Source organism: Sturnus vulgaris, chromosome 5 (genome assembly GCF_052056855.1).
Source record: "Sturnus vulgaris isolate bStuVul1 chromosome 5, bStuVul1.hap1, whole genome shotgun sequence".
NCBI lineage: Eukaryota > Metazoa > Chordata > Aves > Passeriformes > Sturnidae > Sturnus > Sturnus vulgaris.
This window is the reverse complement of record NC_142247.1, coordinates 1,762,345-1,784,932: the sequence shown is the minus strand read 5'-3', so window position 1 is coordinate 1,784,932 and position 22,588 is coordinate 1,762,345. Positions and strand designations below refer to the sequence as shown.

Sequence of the window (22,588 nt, the reverse complement as noted above, 5' to 3'; positions counted from 1 at the left end):
ACGTTGCCAATCCAAACCTCCCCTGGCCCAACCTGAGGCCATTTATTTCCTCTTGTCCTGGTGACAGGAGAGAAGACCGACATCCACGGAGGAGGGAGGGCCAAATCCCGAGTGTTTTCCCAGGGATTTGAGATTTTTGGAGTTGGGTTCGAGGTGTGTAGGACTAGCTGTGGGTGCTGTCCTGACAGCAGGGCTGTGCACTGGAGGCACAGATGGATGCTGCTGCCATGGATGCTGCAGAGCTCTGCATCCCTGCACCTCCCAACAGGAGACTCCGTGTTCTCCCTCTGCATCTTCATTTATGAAACTAATCACACAATTACCTGCAGGCATGTGTTAAATATGACACTGGTCTCTGCAAAATAATGGGCCAATTGCAAACAATGAATAAAGAGAGGCAGCTCCATTTATAACTGCTGTTTCAACAGAGCTGTGTTGTAATCAAAGTGATCTGAGGGTGACTCATTAATTAATTGATGTTCTTTTTTATTATGTGCTATTGAGTTAATGAGTAATTTGTGCTAGATAACTCTCTGAACACACTGATTACGTGAGATATTTTCTGGGGCTTTCATATCAATGACATGCTGAATAGGTGGAAGATGGTATTTGCTTATGTATACTCATTATTAGCAGGTTCAGGATGAATATAAATCAGCAGAAGGGCATTTTAAAAGGTATTAGATACATGCAGCTCTTACTTTAATGCTTTAAACAGATAGTCTTCAGCCTTTAATGCCTTAAATAGTATTAAAATCACTTCCTTTATAATACTTCTATCACCCACAATTGGCAGCTTTTAGAAAGGTGCCTACACAAAGGATTTTTACTGAGAGCATGTTTGTGTTAATGGCCTATTACCTTGCACATATTGTATTTTGGTTTCCTTTTGCAAGGTACTGAGCAGTAAACAGCTTTGGTCTGCATCACTGGCCTGAAGTAGGAGGAATGTGTTAAGTGAATATGTAATTGGCTTTTTTTACCTAAAGTGGTATTTAAAGGAATAGAAACACTGTTCTTATATACAGTACACACTTTGCTTTGTGTAGTTTGACTTGTTAAAGCTTTTGCTTTATTGAAACCACAACATCTCCAATGCCATAGGAGTTTTTTATTCATTGAACAACAAATGGCTAAATTGATAATTTAGTCTGACAACAGCAGCACAGTGGAAGCTTTCAGAAAAATCAGCTAAATGTATAAAATTATACCCAGCAATCACTACAGACCTTCATTTTTGACAAGATTTGTTCTAGGTACAGATGACTGTAAACTACCTACTGCTGAGAAAATTATAAGAAGCTGCTGCATATTACGTTGAAAAAAGCCTTTAAAGTACTTTAAAATCTATACAGTCGAAACCTTGCCACAGTCCCTGTTTGTTTCTTTTTCCCAGTCTCCCTTCTCACTGACCACTTTTCAATTTATCTTCCCCAAGTCATTTTATGTGTAGGCAATTAGGAACATTTGAGGGATTGCTGGATGATTTTCCTTTATTTACATTACGTGAGCAAAAATTGGAACATTTTGGGAGGATAGGAAAACATGAAAGTGTGCTTAAAAAAAACACCAAACAACCCAGAAGATAGAAAAACATAATCATGAAATAGATCAACTTTTAGCTCTGGTCACTGTTTCTGCCAAATCCAGGCTGTCTTGATCCATCACCAGTTGTGGCAGATAACAGACACAGCAGGTTACAGTTGTCAGAGGAGCTTTTTACAGCTGAAAATCAAGGTTTGATAATTTTTAGTTTTCCACATGGCTCAAAACCAGCCATCCAAGTAGATTGTAGTAGATTAAAAAAAAAAAAAAAAAAAAAAAGAAGTTATTATTATTTTTGTCTGGCTAAACTTCATGATGTGTACAGATAGAGATGGGAGACACAAGTGGAAGCATTCCTGCCTGGAAAATACAAATACACTGAGGAAGGGTCACTGTCAGACCCTGGATGCAGACAGCACGTTGTCACACACAGTGATGGAGAAGGAGAACCAAGGTAGATAACAAAAAGCAACCCAAAGGAATGGTCTAGGCCTGTGTCAAAAATGATCACTAAAGTGGCCTGGCAGATAATCTCTCTCCAGTATTGACTTATGATGATATCCTTTATTGGAGTTGTAAATGTTTCTATTAAATATTTCAACTCTTAGTCATTATTTTAACAGCCAGGCAAGATGGAAGTTTGAAATACAGGAAAATGTGCAATTGATCTTTGACCTACATCAAATCTGTATTTATTCTGTATCCTCTACATACAAATTTTAGATATGTATGTGAATAAGATAGATGAGCATAAAGTGCTCAAAGCAATGCCATACCTTTGTGCACTGCAAACATATCCATATTTTTTTATCCTTGTATCAATTAAGGTCAATAGAATGATAAGACTATTTTTTTTTTTTTTGTTCTCCACAGCAGGACCACCTTCCCCTTCCACACTTTGAGCCTATGCCACAAAATGCACATATGAACAACACAGCATGTACTAATGAGCCACTCTTTTCCCATTCCCCTCTCTTCATTTGCTCCATGAAGAGCTGAGCAGGGGCACTTCGTGGGAATGAGAGATTCCTTGAACATTTACAGCACTCAGTGTTCAGTTGCCATCCTGGCTCAGGCTGAGCTGGTTTTGGTGCTTTCCTGCCTCAGATCTGTGGTCACCTCCTATGAATGCTCTGCTCCTCCCAGGATGTCCTGATGCTGCTCTTGGTTTTCTGGAGAGCCAAAAATGCTTTACAAAAGCACTGTATCCATCAGCCCCATTTGGCAGACGGGGACAACTGAGGCTCAGAGAAGTTGATTTACTTGCCCAAGCTTACAGGGAGTCAGAGTCAAGGACCCTTCTTTCCCATTCTCCAGTTTTATTTCTGAACCAGGGATTTCTCTCTGTTCTGCAGCCAACTGCTGGAAAGCAGAAGAGAGAATGGAAAGACCCAAGAGGGGCTGGAGGAGAAAATTGAACTTGGGCTCAAAAGAAGATAATATGATTCTTCCCTTTCTGTCCATCCTGGCCTTCATGGAGAGGACAGCCTGTTTATTGCACTGCAGCAGGTCTGTGAGAGCCTGGGTGTGCCTCTGAGACCAACTGCTTCCTTATCCCAAAAACACGGAGGGACTGTGGAAGGGAGTGGAAAAGACACTTGTGCTCACGGTTAGGAAGGAAGAGGGCTAAATTTCATTTGAAAAACTATGTGGAGCTATTTCTTCTAATTAACAAGGACAGCCTGAGGAGCTGTTGCATTTCTTACTGGTCCTGTATGAGCCAGAGTCCAGTTTTGTGAGCCATGCTTATTTTCAAAAGGGTTCACAGCCAGAAAAAAACCCCACACTGTAACAACAGTCATTAAAACGAAATATCTATTTCTAAGTCAAGCCACTGTGCAGTGTACTCTTACCATACACTTAAGGAATTTCCCCCCAAAAGTTTTTTTGACCATCCCCAGCAAAAACATGCTGAAACTGCAACAGGACAGGAAGAGCAGGGAAGGACAGCAGTCAACTTGAGCAGAGACACGGGTTCATACTGGAAATAAAAACAAGAGCTTAGCTTCATAACAACATAGGGTAGAGTGGGTTTCTTGGTCTTTTTTTTTTCTTTTTTTTTTCTTTTTTTTTTTTTTACTTCTTAATACTGTTTTGTTCGTTTGTTTTTGAATACAGGTTGTTTTCCCAGTGAGCTAGATTACAGTGGCAAACAGACAAGACATAAATATGCATGTAACAACTTTTTAAACATTCATCCTGCTTTCCTTTGCCAAACACCTGTAAGCTCTGTCAGGGGCGTGAGCACTTAGGGACGTCCTGCTGATGCAATAGCTTCATGGCTTTAAAAACAGAGGTCCACCTCTCCTGGAGAACGGACTGATTGCCAACAGGAGCTGTCAGCAGCGATCCCACCTCTGTCAAAAGGATTTTAATTGCCAGTATTGATGGGACAAACCTGTAGGATGTTGGCATGGGCAGCAAGGTACCTGTGCAGTCGAGTGTGGTAGCTCTCGCTTGCTATTGCAAAGTTTTGTCCCATCCACATCAGCATTTAAATTACCTTCAGCATTCACTGAGGTGGGTAATTAGCAACCAGTCACTCTCTCAGTGTCAGCTCAGGGTCATTTCTTTAATGTAAATAGACCCTCAGAGGGGGCTGTTTACAATGCCTTCTACTTTCATTTTTTTTTTTTTTTTTCCAGGGTTTGTTGAGGATGCAGCCCCAGAAAACATTAGGGTTAAGCCCTGATTAAAAAAAAAAAAAAAAAAAAAGGAAAAAAATAAAATAAAAGCAAAAAAAAGAAAATAAAAGAAAAAGGAAAGAGAGAGAGGGAGATGAAGGAGAGAGAGACCCTTCAAATTTTAAGAATTTTTAAAAATGTATATAAACAGAAATCTTCTCCCTTTCCTCCCTCCCCCCAAATTAACGATTTCAGAAAAATAACATATATATTTTTATATATATATATATATATAAAATAAGATACCCAGAGGCACTGGTTTGCATTAGGGCTTAATTTCCAGCTAAATTAAAAATCAAATCCAGGCATTTGGAATGCCTAAGGGGCACAAAAGCAGCACCCAAAAAGCATGAACTTTTGCACCTTTTATAATATATCTCGAACCAGTCAGATTTGCTTCTCAAAATTTTGTAGTAAAATAAAAGTGCTCTTTGAGGAAAATCCATGCAATTAAACAGCAGATGCTTAACCCCTGAAAAATAGAGGCTTATAAGAGAAGTGCTGATAGACCCTTAACCATAGCATCATTAGCAGCAGGTGCTGCTAGTTATTAGTTTTCTAAATAGTTTTAATGTAAACAGTATTCTTAAGCTCTAAGTGTAGCATAATGGTTGGGATTTGCTCTTTAATGCTTTTTACTAGAAAGATACAGCTCATTTAAAATAGCTGGTAGATACAGAAAGCATAAATATACAGGAAGTTTAGACACTGATTGTACTAAATGCAACAATACAAAGAAGCAAACAGGAACACAAATGGTAACACAATAAAACTGTATTACATTTGTGCTTCAAATATTACAATACATTATGTACAATAGTCCAAAATAAACATCTCATGCCAAATGACACAAAAAGAAACAAACAAACAAAAAAAAAACCCCAAACGAACTGAAAAATCCCAAGAGCAAGCAAAAAGAATCCATCTTTATATACAGTACCTTTTTTAATTAACATTCAACTCTGAACTGGAGCAATTTTCACTACATACAGATGCAGTCCGCCTTTTATTTCACGCAACCATTCTGTCTCCCTATATCTATGCTATTCAGTAGGTTCCTGTGTCATTTCTTATATACATGTTGAGCAGAAAAGATAAAAGAACATAGTGCTTTTTATTCTTAACGAGGTGGCATCCGATCAGCGAACCTGGGGTGCATAACCTTCTTTCATTAAACCCTCCTCATAGTCTGTCTGGCACAGAATCATGTTGTTCTTCAGGAAAAATTTGTCTCCGACGCAAAATCTGAAATGGAAATAATAAAGGAAAAAAAAAAGGAAAGAAAAGGGAGAGTTTGAGGATAAACGTTGTGGTATGGTCTCACATAGGGTAAGGGTGTTGGCTGGACAGCACCCATGGGTGCACGTGGGAGAGCCCAGCAGAGGAATTGCCCTGGTGCCACAATTGATCCTGGTGCTTTCAACAAAATCTACTGCATTCAGGCACTTTTGCTTCCCCAGCCCAAGACCTCGTTCAGAGGACTCCTGGATCAGGTCACTGTCACCCAGCTAAAGCACAAGAAATATCCCAGGCTGCCCAGCTGAGTGAAGAGTAAATGTCCTGCTGTCGTGCAAACCAGAAGGACAAAGTGATTGCATGCAGTGGGAAGCTTGTCTGAGATATCCTGCATTTGTCTTGTGTCCTAGTAAGAATTCCTTGTTATGTTCCAGTTGGATATTTCAGTGACTTGATTTAAGATGGTGATTCTGAGAACTGCTCCTAGCACACACACAGCTTCACATAAACTGTGGTGCAAACCAGAGACACGCAGGCATGCAGAGAAATCTTTTTTTTCTTCCTTTTTTTTTTTTTTTTTTTTCCTGCAGGAGTTGATTATAAATTTAGTTACTCAGCTAACTACTCTCTCTCTTGTGGTATCAGTGTTCCTACCTTGTTATACCATTATGTGCATCAGGATGATCTGATTGCTGCAAAACGCCACTGAGAGATTTCATTTGCTTTTCCTCTGATGAGCAGGACAATCACGTAATGTTAATGCTCCTGGCTGCCTGCCTTCAAACTTGGGAGTAAAGTAGGATTTCCCAGCTAAAAATACATGCTTGGATTTAAGAAGGCTCTTCCCTGACACACCCTTCAATCCTTCTTCCCCTTGACAAAGCCACTCTTGTGGAAGATACTTAGGGAGAAATGAATGGGGGCCAATGCAGGAAAAAAAAAGTTTCCCTAGTGACTGCCTTGGCAGGGTTACATGGCTTTGTTTGTAGTGAACTCTCCAGCTATGAAATATATTGGGAGGCACTGCTTGCCTTATTCCAATTAAAATGAAAGAAAGTAACCTAAATGAACCCCTTAACACTGATGTGAACAAATGAAACCAGCTTCTACCAGCTAATTATGGATCTCAGCACATAAAGTATTGTTTAACGTGTAACGGATTATAATGTCCTTTTTTTTTTTAAATATAATTTCTAAATGGTGACATCTTGGACACAATTAGGGTCAGATATAAACGCTTGTGTTGTTTACGGTAGATTTAACAGCAGAGTAGCTATGGGAATAGCTGTATATGTATTTAATTGTAAAAATTTAACCTTCAAGTAGTGGTGCCTGCTGCAGTTGACCCATTAAAACTCCATAAATGACACAGGTTGACCCACCTGACCCCCGATTTTGGTCTGTCTTTATCAGAGAGTCAATTTCTAATGATGTTCAAGCAGAAATCTTGGTGAATTGTTACAGATTAAACTGTGTATGGAAAGCAGTCCTTTAATGTTTTGTGAAGTTGGAGGTTTAAATGAGTAGCAGTTGGACTGATTTACATTTGTGAAGATTGGAATGCTAGACAAACAGTGAACCCATTTATTTTCCAACTGGGTAGCTTTGGAAATTTATCCTTATGCTAGCTAAATAGATAGAGGGAAAATAGTGTAATAAAAAAGTGGATTGAAAGGAATTAGTTCTGCTCTTAAAGGAAAATTGGTTTGTTTATTTGTGGACTTTTTTTTGTTTTTCTGTGGGATTACTGCCTGCTGCTGATGATGATTGAAAATAGAGATTATGGGAGGATCCTGAAATCTTTAAGTTATTTATGGTCAACACTCTTTTACAGAATTTAGAGATTCCTATTATTCTTCCCACCCCTGTACTAGACTACTAACAGCACAAAACGATTTTGAATAGCTATGCTGAAATGTAGAATTCATACATAAAAGTTGTTATTTGGTTTTTTTTTTCCTAGTTTCCACCTTTTGTATTTTTGTCCATTGATGGCAATTCTGAGAAAAATTCATTTGTGCACCTCACAAGATTAGGTAAAGGAGTCTTAACTAGTGCCAACAAGTAACACTTGTTTTTCCCAAAGAAGTCACATTTAAAATCAACAAAAAAAAAAAAAAAAAAAAAAAAAAAAAAAAAAAAAAAAACCCTCCCCACCCCAAACCAGTGCACCAGTGGGAGACTCTGCACCCAGCAGAAAACACAAAGTCTGAACTGAAAATGTTACTCAGCTCTGTATTCCTTTTGTTCCAGGGTAAGACACTATTTTTTTAAAGCATTTAATAGATGAAAAATACACCGCTGAAGTGCAATTCGCTTGCACGGCAATACTTAACACGTGGCTCCATGCGATATTGTTTGTTTGCATCCAAATCCTGCCTGGAGGATTTTGTTTCTCAGCCCTCGGAGAAGTGGCACAGCTCGAATTAAACTGCACCAGCTACACAGGAGTGTCAGGATGCCTTTCCCAATAAAAAGTGTCAATGCCTTTTGCTTTAGCAATGTTGATATGTGCAGCCAGAAGAGCTCTACCTATGTCTACATGGCATGTGACAGCTTTGTGCATGAGTGGCTTTAAACTCACACAGTTCCACGGATCCCTTCTGTTCCTGCCTGTGATAATCGGATTTTTGGGTCTGTCTGCACGGGAAGGGATCCTCTGGATGCTTTCCTGTGCCTCGGGGAAACCTGTTGCTTGTGATGCCTAGGGTTCGAATTCTGCAATTGTTTTCATATAGTGCAAGCCCAGTGACAAGGAGATTTGGCAAAGGCTGACGGTGAGGCTTGTGTGGGTCCCTGGGTGTTAAATGTGTGAATTGAGCACTCATTAGGTGACAAGGAGGTGAGCATCAGCTGAAAAACCTACAATCCCGGCTCCCAGGTACAACGGGACAGGGCAAGTAAGCAGAGGAAGAATGAGGAATTCTGGCCATTCATTCACACTTTCAACTTTATTTGACTCTCACAACCAGATTTAGCCTCTCCTGAAGTGAAAGAGATATATCTGTAACTACTTCAGATTGGGTGTTTAAATCACTGCGAGATTTAAACCCGGCTTAGCATTAAAGTGGGAGGGCAAATTGAAGCCAAGACTCCCACTAAGGTTGGGGTTTTTTTATGGAATTGGCATAGGATGTAAATCGGGGCACAATTTGGGCACACATATTAAATAGAATCGAGGAGCATATTACGATGCCCCTGCGTTAGGAGTATATAATTAGGCAAGATTATTACTCTTCTAGCAGGCAGATGGTAGTCTTCAGCCTTCCCTCAAAGTCTCACCCAGTTTTTTTAATAGGCATGCAAGATGAACAGGAAAGAATATACAATAGGCTGCATTAACATGCCAGATTGGACTGAGCACCATAAATTGATAATAGTGCTTTTGACACGACTGTGACATTAGCAGAATGACCATTATAATTAACCTACAGCCTAGAACCCCTGTCATATTTTACAATGGCAAAAGGAAGGCCATTTATATTACAAAATGACCTCTGTTATCACCTTGTTTGGAAGGGAAGGTGTGTCTGGGCTAATCGCAAGAAGTATAAAACTTCCATTTTGAGAAGTAGCTCTTTCATTGTTCAGAACAGATATTTAAGGAGATCTCACTGCTGTCTGTCATCTTTTCTGATGCTCAAGATGTGTGTCAAGGTGCTGAACACTACTTAAGAAAGCAAGATAAATCTTGCTGTGAAGGAAGATGGCTTTGTGTGTGCCTGCTCTGGTAATGCCAGATCTTTGTCGCTGTAGAGAGAAACAAAATCTGGAAGCGTTTAGTTGATTTCCTGAGGATTAGGACAGTTCAGATTTACCACACCCACACCCTTCCCCTCTGCTTTTTGCAATCAGAGATGTAGCCTGGGCTCTGCTTTTCCCCTTCCCTCTCTTTTTAAATGTTGTGCTTCCAGTACAACTCGCATTAACATCAATCTATATGCATCACTGAGAGAACAAAACCACTCTTTTACACCACAGTTCATCAGTCCACACCTGTGGTTTATTAATTTTGGGGTTCTGTCAAAATGTCCATTTCAGAAGCTGCAAAGTGGGAGCTGTGCCTGAGTTTGTACATTTTCACCCAGCACCGTGCAGAATATGTAGACACAGAATCCCAGTTCAAATGAAAATGGCAAACCTCACCTGGGTGTGCTTTTCATGTAGTATTTTATAAAAAGCGGGTATGGGCAATATGTTAATTTGTATTTTAAATTTTGAGACGTACAATGAAAATAAGCAGTACTCAGCCCTTCAGAATTCATTAAACTACCACTTATGCAAAATCCTAATATTGGTGTTTGGAATAAGGATGTCCCTGGCATTGTATCCCTCCCCACTGCTTGACAGAGAACAAAGGCAGCATTGTGTGGGCATTTTAGTTTATACTGGAGGTGTTTACAGCTACATCAGGACAGCAATTCCAGTGAGTGTGCGACCATTCTCAGACGGGTTTCCATTAAAATGAAGGCAGTTTGAGCTAGAAGGGTAGAACAGGCGATTTAGACACCTCTCAGGGACAGCAGATGGGGGTTTTTAGCCATACTCTGAGCTGACTTCAAACTGCAGAGAGAAGATTTCACAGGAGTGGGGAGGAAGGCGCTAAAGAGAGTGAGAGGAAGGACACAGAAACTCTGGGAAGTGGGAAAGCTGGAGGCAGGCTGACATCATCGCTGCACTCAAAAGTGTCAAGCAAAGACACAGCTGAGCCCACTTGCAAGATTTGCCACTCCACTTTGTCAGTCACACACATGCAGCCTGACAAAGTGTGAAAGGCTGTGTCTGTTTACAAGTTTATTTTTCCAGTGGTTTCCTCTCTCTCTCTCTCTCTCTCCCCCCGCTCCCACCCCTTTAAATTTTCTGCAGAAATTAGGTATAGTGAGGTTACTGTCAACGTGAGGTGAAGGGCTTCTGGGGAGAAGTGAAATATGTTTACAGAGAAGAAAGGGGAGCACTCACACCATTAAGATGACTGTCACTAAGCTCTGCAGGTACTTAGGCGATGGGAAAACTTCAAATTAGGAGTAAGCTGGACAGAGACATGAGAGATAAGAGGATGCTAAAACCTTTAGGCTAGGAGCAGAGCTTAATATTCACAAAATTGCTACAGCTTTAAGCATCAGTATCGAGAAAAACATGGGGGAAATATCTCAAAAACCCTGTCTGGCTGGAGCAATTAGCTCCTGGAGCTGAATAGCTTTATGAAAGGGAAAATAGGGGACAGAGCCTGTTTGACACCAGGTTTAGTGGCTCAGGAGCTCCCTGGCAGCCCTGTGTCTGCAGTCTGTCTTCCTGGAGTACAGTGGGTGAGACAATGCCTTTTTCTCCTCACTCTGAAAAAGTCACATTCAGGACTTAAATAAAGGGACAGGCATGCTCTGAGTTAGTTCAGAGCTGGAGTTCACGGCCTCAACAAAAGTCCCCTTAAGTGAAGGGAGCCTAATTACCATCCACACCGAGACTGGCACCGAGTGGGGAGTTGTAGATACTCAAAAATAACAAAGCAAACAGGGAAGTTGTCCGTAAAAGCAGGAAAAACCACTGAGTCTTCACAAAGGGCACTGGGCAAAAATGGGCAGGCATCTCTCTGGGCCAGGATCAGCTATTTAAAGGGTAGGAATGTGAGGGTCATGCAGCAGCAAGACTGAAGGATGGGCTGCCCCACGGATCAGTGAGATGTTTGTTAATATAAATATTACCTAGCTTGAAAAGCAGGGCTGGAAGGAGCAACTGGGCCCAGAACATCAGGAAAAAAAAAATTTAAAAAAAATCAGTGCTGGCAAAGACAAGTGCAATCTGAAGAAACAATTCTGTATTCTCATGAACAGTGCATGAATTCTGTTAGGGGAAAAAAAAACCTAAATGGCAGATGATAAGTGAAAATGAAATGTGAAATCAAACAGAGAGCACTACATACTCTGCAAAACTACTGTAGAGGAGGACCCAAAGGTTTTAAAAATTAATGGGGGAAGAAAATGTGAAATTGGGGAATAAGGCTAGGCAGGTCCTGAAATAGCTGGTGTGCTTTGATACACCCATTGATGATTTTTGGATATTGTTGACATGCTTGTGAATAAAAATTTTCTCTTCAATAAAGAAATTACATATTGGTGGAATCAGTGGCTAGAGTGAAAGGAAAAAGCAAATCTAAAACCCCTCAATAACATTATTTTGTATACAAAGGGGCAGCAGAAACTTTAAAAAGTTAAACTGAAGTCTTCTAAACACATCCTTACTCAGAATCTGCTGTGTGGTTTTGATTAGACTGAGCAGAGGAAGAAAAAGGATCCTAAAGGACAACAGAAATTATTAATGAAATGGTGAGTGACAAGATTTTTCTGTTTAAAAGAGTACAGGAAAAGGTTTCATAGTAGATCTGAAAACCCCCAAGCTGTTGATGGGCCAGGTGTCCAACAGTGTGGAGGTTTATTGTTATACAAGTAACAAAAAGCAAAAGATTGAAAGCTATTAATAAGAGAATGTAGTCAGTGGGATGCTTTGCCATAGGAACTGGAGTAAAGCTATGTTGGAGCATCCATGAAATAGGATTTTTTTTGGTAAAAAACCAACAAAATTAATTCTTCAGAGGGCCATTAGTCCCAAATTGTGAGGAAGAAAGGTGCCCTACAAGCAGTCTGCTTTATTAGGCTCCATGAGAGCAATTGCAATAGGATCAGGATTAGGGTCACTTCTGAGAATTTCTGAAATTCTTTGTAACTCCTGGAACCACTCCCTGTTTTCACTAGATGAACTAGACTGAATTTCAGGTAAATTCATTCTTTTGTTCTCAGTCTAAGACACCTGTAAGACTATTTCAGCAACCCTTTGCCCAAAATACATGCAAAGTAAAAGTCAAATAAAAGATTAGATTGAAGGCTCAGGAATAAAAAGGCTGAGAATTATTAAATAACCCAGTTAAGCTCCATTTCAGAAGCATCTAACAGCACTTTTCCAGAGGGATCAGTGGCCCCAGGGAACACTACGATGTGAGTTAGCTGCAAAGTGAAATTGTACATTACTTGTAATATTCATAACAGCTGTGCTTTTTTTTTTTGGGGGGGGGGTGGTGAGGGAGGGAGGGAGAAAAGGAAAGTTCACCTCCTCAGATCCAAGAGTGCTAACTATGATGAAAATCTTCTGCACTCTGGCTAACAAACATTGTCTGCTTTGCTTGACTGATGAAGATTAGCTGACTTCTTGCATTAAAGAAGTTTGTCTTGTATGGGCTGAAGTGACAAGACAATAACTAAGTGCTAATTGTGCATAACCAACACTAAAGATATGCAGCTCCATTATGGCATGTAATAAATGAAGCGAACAACAGAAATATATTAGGTGCTTTAATAATGATACCAGAACTGTGGTTTGGAAAAAAAAAAACAAAAAACATGATGTGAAGGGTTTAGGAAAGGAAACCCAGGACGTTCTCTGTGTGTCTCTTAAATGGGAACTGTGGGAGCCTCTGCCTGCCTTGCTTGGAGCACGGCTCCTCAGTTCTGTGGCAAGGCAAAATTGATATAGGACTTTAAATAGCATTAGAACCTATAATTACTTTGCATTATTATATAGTTTAAGCAGTGGTTATTACTTGCCTGGTATTTTAATTTCCCATGCAACATGATGAAAAAGGTCAATTTGGCTTTTTTTAAAGAGCGTAATTGTAGTGTGCTACACTTATTAGCAGCTGTACATTTTATGGTTCTTTAGGGATGTTTGATTTTTAAATGACTACAGTGTTAAAAAATAATACACTGTAGGACAAGGTGAGTTAGCAAAGCTTATTTAGAGCTGTGTCTAGCTTTGTCATATTAGACTATTATCTTCCTAATTTTTCATTGCTTCCCTAAAAATGTATATCTTGCTTTCTTCCCAACTGAAGAAATGAAAAAAAGATATGAGCGCTATAAAACGCTAAATAGGATCATGTAATAACTGAGAAATAACTGAAAATAACAGGGACATTAAGGAGTGGACATAATTGGCTCTCTCACTTTCTAGACCTCATAGAAGTCAGTGGCAAAGCTCTGGTGGAGTCAGGAATGGAGCTCGTGGTGAAATCCCTGACAGGATTCAGCCACCACTCAGAGCGTAGCTGCTATAAACTTGGCTCTGTTCACCTCTAAAAAAAAAAAAATCAGTTGTTACAATTTTCCCATTTCTGACATTCCTTCTCCAATGAGCCATATGGGTGATGCTTCAGAACAGGGTGTCAGGTTTGGATCCTTGGGATTTTTATAACCTACGGTTTGGATATGGAAATAAAAAATTCTGCTGCAGAGGAAATGGTGGGAACAACATCTTTTAAATTTAAATGATTACAGTTCTGGCAACAGGAAGAAACAATGTGTACTTTAAAAGAAATACATGTGATAAAAATGAAGAATTAAAGTGAAATTAATGCAATAATGACAAATGGTGCTGCTATGCTCTTCTGCAGAAAAGGATCTCAAAGACCTTTATAAATATTAATTAATTAAACCTGACAGACAGCCTTTTGAAGGAGAGGAAGTAACATTATTCTTTTTTATTGATGTGGGATTTGAGGCACAAAAAGTTTTCTGGCCAAGGTCATGAAAGATGTTCTGTATCAGTCCCAGGAATGGCACCCAGGTGCTGCTCTCAGTCTCGGGGTTGTGCTGCTGGAAAGTGTTTCCTCTTTGGAATGTACACCCACACCAGTGCCGAGCCAGCACTTAGCCCATGGAACAGACCCAAGAAATTCTCTTACCTCTGATTACAAAGCTGACATGCAAAACAGTCCAGGTGATAAACATTGTCCTTTGCTCTCATCACCATCTCAAAAGCAGGAATGAGCTTACTGCAGGCAGCACAGTTTCCTGTAACGCCAAATAACCTGGAGACACAGAAAGAAATAGATTCTTGATTCACTTTTCAAAAATTTTTTAAATTTTTTTTTTTATTAATGTATTTTTTTTTTTTTTTGCCTCCACAGTCTGCTCTTTGACTGACTCCCCAGCACACCTCCTTTTGGAAAGGCTGGCCTTTGGGGGTTCAACTCTGCCCGATTTGCAGCACAAAGACACAGCCTTGCTGAAGAGAGCTTTATGACAGACTAACATAGAACCTATTGTGATGTCGTTGTTTTTTTTTTTTGTTTTTTTTTTTTTTTTTTCCTGCAGGTTAATTTTTTGTCTGCACCTTTCTTGATAAAAGAAGCATCTTGTTAAACCAAACAAAGAAACAGTAAACACATTAGGGACGTTACATAACTGTGCAGACAGAGGTCAAGCTGTTTGCATAAGTGGGAAGAGTCTTCTTCTTAGATCCTGCCGTGCAGGAGAGAGCCACATAACCTTGGCTTTTGGTGCTGCTTATTACTAAAACACACTTTAGCTAGAAAAGAAATAACACTTGAAAAAGCCAACATTCTTCGCATTTTTGACATCTAGTGCTAAAAGCTTTACCACTATTATTAAAAGAACATTTTATGAACAAGTCATTTAAATCGTCAGAAAGCATTAGCAGTTCATGCACCTTACTACCCTATACCATAGTTATTGCTATGATTATGTTATTCAGGTAGCACATTAAAGTAAATGAGGCTGTAAACTATATATAGTCACATCAGGAGTAGAAGTATAAAATACTGTAAGAACAATATGAAATGCTGTTTTTGCCAGACATCTATATAATTTTCTTTTTAAATTCCCTTTGCTAAAGATTTTTCAATACTTTTCAAGTGGGTGTATTACACAGACAAAAAAAAACAACAGACCAAAAAAAAAAAAAACCCCAACCAACACACATACACATCCTTTTGTGACACAGAAGGATTATAATGAACAAGAAAAAATACGTTAGCTCTACAGAGGCAGCAATCTTTGAAACTAAGTTTATTTAAACTACTTAATAGTTGTGATGGATTATTAAAAGTAATGCTCTGCTTGTGCATAGCAGTTAATGCTGTTTTTAACCATGAAGCACACCAGATGAAAACGCCACATCTGCCACTTTTCTTTTTTTCCTCAACATCAGGCTGACAGCAGAAAAATATAATGGCTCTCAAGGGAAACACCAAATTAAAAGCAGTTCTAAACTAATGAATTCAAAGGTGCTCTGTAGAAAATTCAGTTTGGTAACATAAAAATGAACACAGTTTTTTAATCAGATCCCTCCATTTTACTGAATTTCATGGGTTGCCAACAAGCCTATTTAATTCTAAATCCTTTTACCTTCTGCTTCTACTTAAGGTGTGCTGCCTACAGAATACATGCCTGTTTAATTTAGCAGTTGTGACCCTTTTCCTCCTGCCTGAGATGCTGGTTACTGTGCTCACTTGGAGAAACGCTGGGGCAAGGCCATCCTCGTCAGCTGCTGTTAGAACGACTCAAGTCAACTTTTCCTGAAGTCTGATTAGTGAAATCATAGGGTGTTTTAGCAGGTCGTAAATATTCCTTTTGGGAAACACTCCCAGTTCTATTCACCAAGCCCAGGTTTCACCGAGGTTGTCTGAGTCCCTTTGATTCCTGTCTGGAAGAAGGACACAAGGCTCTGTTGCCTCCCAGATTCGAGGGCTGACTTTTGTCAGAGATGATTTTACCCAGGGACCAAAGCTCTGCTTCCCTGCCCATCTGTGCAGAAGATGATGGCAGCCGTGTGAGGGAGGCAGGCCAGGCTGGAAAAGGGCTGTAGGTGCACAGTGCTGCTATTCCACGTGGTTATGGCAAAGGGAAAGCCAGGCTTCGAGGCTGGAACACAACAGCAACCTTTAAACACAAAGATGAGCCAGGTCCCAGCACCTCCAAGCTCAGCGTGGGGGCTCACACAGCACCTCAGTGCTTAGGTGGTTTAGGTGCAACAGCTCCAGGCACAGCTGAAAGCCCTGTCCAGGCAGGGTGTGAGGGGCAGTGTCACCTTCCAGGGCCCCCTTGCAGGTGTGTGCTGTGTGAGGAAGTGCAAATCCATTCCAGGCAGCGCTGCGGTTTGCATGTTGCAGAGCAGTAAAACAATTTGGGATTGTCATCCAGCACTGCAGAGGAGGGAGATTTACTGCACCCGAGTCCACTCTGTGCAGATTTCTCCAGTCCTGGAATAAGAGACCCCGCAGAAACTGCTCCAGCTAAGCACCAGATACATTAAAATTTTTCAATTACGTAAAGGGAGGGAGGAGGCCCTCCTTGCTGTTAGTCCTTCTCCACCACACACAAAACAAACATGTGAGATTTATATTAGCTATTGTTAATTTTGGATAAAGCTGTTTATATGAAGAACATAGTTTTCTGCCATTAATAATAATAATAAAAACCCCACAATGCCATTTTGAAATTCTGGACATAGTTTCCCCCAATTTCAATTGCTCTCGCTCCCTGAGCATTTATCAGCTACCTGATTAGAATTTGTTTCCACACAAACCATTGATCATCAGCCTATTACTAGGCAAATGACAGTTAATTACCCACTACATTAACCACTGGGACCTGAGACCTGCTTCTGCTGCCATCAGTCAACATGATAAATGTGGCAAGTTCAGTAATGCATGGCCAGCCCTGAGCTGCCTGCTATAGTGTGAACAACCCTCAATCTCACTTCCAGGCCCAGGAAAATCTATGGCAATCTGCATAATTACAAGCTCTGGGTTAATAACAGACAAATGATTTGTTGCATCTAAACAAAGTCCTTGGAATGGGCCTGGTCTCCTGTGGCTGCCCGGGCTGCTGTTGTGCCACGGGTGTGCTTCCCCCTACAACGTGCACAAAACACATCCCCAACGCTGTACCCTTCCAATTTGTTGCCCTCCAATTTATGGATTCTGCATATGTGATTTTTAATCATTAAAGAACTCTTGAAGCAATATTATCTTAATTATTCTCTGCTGTAGCCAGGGAATTAGGCTTCAGATAAAATTTTCTTCTTCTGTGCACTTTCCCTGCCTCACTGGAGGCTCCATCAGTTTTCATCTACACCTGGACTCTGAAATTCTAATGATGAATTATTGCCCCTTTTCCTAAGAGGGTGAACCTTACAAGGGAACATTTTACTGAACTGTCAGCTCACAGACTGAGTGCGGAGATGCGGAAATCTGATCTAATTTACTGCAAAACGATGCATTTGTTAGACTTTCTCCTCAGTTTTGTCCAAGGATCAAGAGATCGGTCAGGAGCCACCTTTGCACAGGACTGCATGTACTCAGCTCTCCACATGCCATTTTGTTTCCCTCCTTTCTTCAAACCTGTTACACAAACAAGTTTCTAAAACATGATTTTTACTACTGGAGGGGAGAAAGAGTTTCTTGACAGGCTCCTAAGTGGAGCTGAGGCACCAAGATACGGTGTCTTGCTTTGTCTGTTTTACCAAAAGAGTGTCAAGGATTTAATTTCTACTCGTACTTGCAGCTCCTGGGTGCCATTCTGTGCTCGATTTCCTTTTTCTCTGTGGTAAGAGGATGGTTAAACTCAACCACATCTACTTACAGATGGTTAGCCTGTGCCCTAGCTAGCTCAGCAGATTAGAAAACTGAACCTTACTGATTTCACCTAGGAAGAGCAGATGAGAAAATTCTTAAGCACCAGGACAGATCTTTTCTCGTGATGATCTGAACCAACATCTGTAATTTTACATTTATTCCCTGTATATGCTGCAACAGAGATTGGAACAATCAGCCACAGCAAAAGCTTTCACTCTTAATGGATTTGAGCAGTACAGAACATCCCGCACAGAGCTAAAAAAATGAAAGACACGCAGAAGCCCTTCTACAAACAAACCCAAACCTGACATTTTGAGCAGCAAAAAGTGTGATTAAGCACCAGGCTATTGATTCTACTTTGGTAGGTTTACTAAACACAAACCTGAAGGTTAAGTACCGAGAGATGAGAAACGGGGAAAAGTTGAGAGGGGAAAGACAAGAAAAACAGAGAAAAGCAAAAGTGAAGGGACGCAGAAAAGATCTGAGAGTTTGACTGGACTGTTCTCACGGGGCAAGTGCTTTCCAGAGGGACCCAATTGAACCACAGAGACACTAATTTCCATCCACTCCTACAGATTTTGGGTGAGGCTCTGAGTAAGCAGGGCAGCCCAGGTTCTCACCATTGCCTCGGAAATGCTCCATCACAGAGCTGCACCGTTAGGCAGCACTGCCACGTACCCAGATGAGACAGATTTGGGCCATAATTCCCTGTCAAATTACACAGGACTCTCACAAGATTTAGGGTCTAATGTTGTTGGTTGCAGCTGCTCCCACAAGCTTCCTCCTTTTTGCTGTTCTATTTTGACAGCTGTCCTCTGTAAGATCCATTGGTTTGCGACCAACTCTTTCTCCTGCTACAATTTCGTGTTAAAACATTCCATGATTTGGTTAAGGTGCCTGGGTTTCCAGTAGGAGGGCAAAATATTTGTTTGCACAATGGACAATGAGGGGTAAAAAAGCCATCTTAAGATAGAGGAATGACAAAGCAGACATTTAATGGAATTTCTCCTGTGGCGCAGTAATTACAGATAGTTTCACACGGTTTCAAAATATTTTTTTCTCCTCATTCTCACTATGGGGTTAACTGGTTCATTAGGGAAAAAAATATATATTTGGGACCAGAGTTTTAAACCTGCCTACACCACCAACTGAGTGGGTGACCCTCGTAACTCACTTAATTTTGGTCCCCAGTAATTTGTTACAAGGAGGTGAGACCTAATCTTCGCATTGTAATATCCCTGCTAGACACTGTTTCTATAAAAAATTGAAATGTTGCTTTCAAACCTCAGTTTCACAGTGCATGAGGGATCAAAATTATACACACACATGGTTTTAAATGTAATCAGACATTTACTGAAATAGACAATCAGCTTTTTTTTCCCCCTTAGTAGGTTTGTGTATTATTCAGGATTTCAATTCGAGCTGTATGCACTGAAGGACAGAATTTGGCCCTTAGCAAATACTTCAGACAACATAAGATGCTATTTGGAGAAACATAAAACCACATAAAAGAATATAAAAGTTAATGAGAGAGACAAAAAAAATTATCTAAGGATCTAGATTACAAAGCACATTGAAAAGCACAGTTTTGAGAACATGTAAATTTTACATGCTGAATATTACTTAGATTATTAGGTGGAGATTTCTTAGACATTTCCAGGTGACTTTGGGACACAAGTACTACTGGCTTTAAATAGCCTGTATTTTCTTACTTCCCACAAGGTATTTTTGAAAATCCTCCCTGTCAAACTGTAGAGAAAAGGAAGCAGGTAAATTTGTCCCACATGCATTTTCATGAATGCCTGCAAAACTTACTTCACTCCCACCCATCCTCCCTTCCTTGGAACAGTTTTCTAAATGCTCATTGAAAATTAAATGTGCTTCCAGCCAAGGGGAGAGGAGAAGCTGCCCCACTTTGCCTTCTGAAGTTAAAGCACACAAGAAACAAGAGCAGAGGGTTCCCACTGACCCTGCTCGTCCTGGCTGCACCCACTGGTATCCAGCAAAAGACTTTTGGTGTCTCTGCTTGAATTAACTCTGCTTCAACAATCAGAGACTGCACAGAAGGAAAGAAAAGAGGTGGGGAACAAGCTGACCACAGGAGAAAATGACCACTTTTGAAAAACAAAAAAGAGTCCTGGATTGTGTCCTCTATCCTCAGTGCTGCTTGTACGTGTTTCTCTAAGCCCCTTTCTTTTAAAATCTTTTCCTGACAAAACCGGGCTGTTGAAAGAAGGAATCACTACTACGTTGCAGAACAGGGATGCTCAACAAATAAAAGCCCTTGGCCTCCAAGCTAGATTCCCAACACTTCCCAGTTCAAGTGGTGAGGTGGAGAAATTTCCACGAGAGCTCGGCTGGCTGGGCACTGAATTATTTCAGGAAATGTAAAATTGCAAGTGTCATAACATAGGAGCAGTTAGATAACACGGTTTAGATGTCTATTCAGATTAGGTTAAAAGCTTGTCCCAAATTTCAGATACTGCAGAAAAGGTGAAGAGTGAGAAAAGTCAAACAGAAGAGCCCAGTTGGTTTAAGCACGTTAAGGAAGGCATTCACACACAGCTGCTGAAGCGTGCTTGAATGTCTGCTAAAATCAAAGGCTGATTCAGTGCTTGCCTTGTTTGGCAATGCTGTGAAAATAGGGTTAGTTTTGCCAAACTGGAGCTGAGAAACCCTTTCACCTCAGTCCCCTTCGTTTTCTTTTGAAAGCAAACTCAGGGGCTGAAGGATTAATTTAATGTTGGAAGTATTCTGATACTCCCAACCCCGTTTGTGAGGATGCCCAGCGTGTGCCACCTGGAAACATGTCACAAATTCGTTTCATTTGGAATTTTCTTTACCCACACTGACTTTGCTGAGGGTGAGCTGAGGTGCTTCTCTGAAATTTGAGTTGGTGGCTGGATCCCAGGCAGCCAAAATCGTGGCAGCAGGGCATGGCTGCAGGCTCAGAGCACAGGCACACGCTGCTGTGTTTCTGTGTTTAACTTTCACCTCTAGCTCACCTGCATGTGCAAATCCCACCTGGCTCCATCAGGTGATGCTCAGCACTTGTGTGACCTGCACACTGAAGGCAGGAGGTGCAAATCTCTCTCGGGTGAAGCTGCTGCTCCTCACTCCTTTCCAATCTGTACAGCTACTGCAGAAGAAAGTCGTGGTATGTGAACTGAAGTCCAACAGGAGATGCAGAGGGGTTTTTTTTTTTGCCTTTCTGCACCTGGGGTTGTATGTACTGCTTTCATCACTCTGGGTTGTAATTTAATGTAAATTTCCAGTTTGTTCCATCTGCTTACACCAAACTATTTGCTGAACTCTGTCCTGCATCTGCTCATGTTCATGAAACCGAGCCTTTTTTTTCTTTTTTCATCTGCAGACTGCCTGAAAAATTCTTTATGCAAAGTTGATGTGGATGAGTTCTATTTTTGAACACCTCCAAACCAGACATTCAAAACAAAATATAGATTTACTTCTATATCCTTCCCTAATTAGATTACTTGTGTCCTGTGAAACAATCTAAGCTTTCATTTCAAGTAAGTATTACCAGCCTTAATTTTGCCTGGAAAATTTTGAAGCATGGCCAGACATTATTGATGTAATACCACTTTTCTAAAGCTCTGCTTTGAAAAAGCTCTGGGAGGTGGGAATTTTGTTGTTCAGTCAATGGAGTGTTAACTCCAAAGCCTAAATCACACAACTTTAAAAAAAACCTTGTTCATCTTAGGAGCAAATATAGCTACATCGTTTATGTCACAGTCTGCTACCCTGTCCCTTCAGTCATGCAGTCAGATCATCAAACTTTCAGTTTAAAGCTAAAATGCAATTTTAAGGAGTATTCTGGCCAAATTTACTGTCTGCTTTTAATCAAGTCACAAATTTGTTTCATTTTAAATTTTCTTTAACCACTCTGATTGACTCAAATGAAAAGCTGGGATGATTGTGCACGGTGCACAATGATCTATGCCTGATATTGTGGAAATAAATTCAAGTTAAAAATGACCTCCCAATGCACTCAGGGCTCTGCTTTGCACCACCACTCATGCATCGTGACATTCTTAAACTTCTACCAGTAAAGTCAACATCAATATTACATCCATTTCTACAAAGCAACCATATAAACTTCATCTTTCTACACATGCTTTACTTTAAATCATGCATATAAATCCATCTACACGCACAGGCTGAGTCTAAAAATTTGCAGATACTCAGCTGACGTATTTTCATTGTCAAACTCAGGCAACTTAAAGCCAAATTTAATGCTCCAAACTCACATAAGGGTAAGACTGCAATATCCCAAGCTGGTTCCCAGCCTGGTCTAAGTGGCTCAGGCAAAGTGACCCTGCAGGGCTGTGCTGGGAGGCTCATGGCCCAGCTCAGGTGGCCCTCAGGTGTCTCTGCACTGTTCCCAGAGCTGGGAGCTTGTCTGCAGCTTTGTGCTGTGTCCTGCCCCATGTGGGTGTCACTCAGGGCTGGACCTGTGCCTTGCTGAGCTCTGTCCTGCCCTCCTTCCTTCTCAGCTGAAGGACTGATCTCAAAGATGGCTCGCTGGAAACTTTGGCAGGATTGGCAGGGATGGGATGGGATCAATGGGATGGGATGGGATGGGATGGGATGGGATGGGATGGGATGGGATCAATGGGATGGGATGGGATGGGATGGGATGGGATGGGATGGGATGGGATGGGATCAATGGGATGGGATC

General features: G+C 40.7%; 1 protein-coding gene across 6 annotated transcripts in view; it reads right to left on the bottom strand.

Moving 5' to 3' along the window:
- Positions 1-4,827: 4,827 nt before the first annotated feature.
- The window catches only part of LMO3 (LIM domain only 3), a 61,253-nt gene continuing 43,492 nt past the window's right edge, over positions 4,828-22,588 (bottom strand). For all 6 annotated transcript variants that reach the window (XM_088164529.1, XM_088164526.1, XM_014869930.2 and 3 more), the window contains 2 exons: positions 14,194-14,319; positions 4,828-5,474 (listed from right to left, as the gene is read on the bottom strand). In XM_088164529.1, the coding sequence (XP_088020655.1) occupies positions 5,369-5,474; positions 14,194-14,319 (232 nt within the window). In that variant the 3' untranslated portion in view covers positions 4,828-5,368. The remainder of the gene's footprint in view (positions 5,475-14,193; positions 14,320-22,588) is intronic.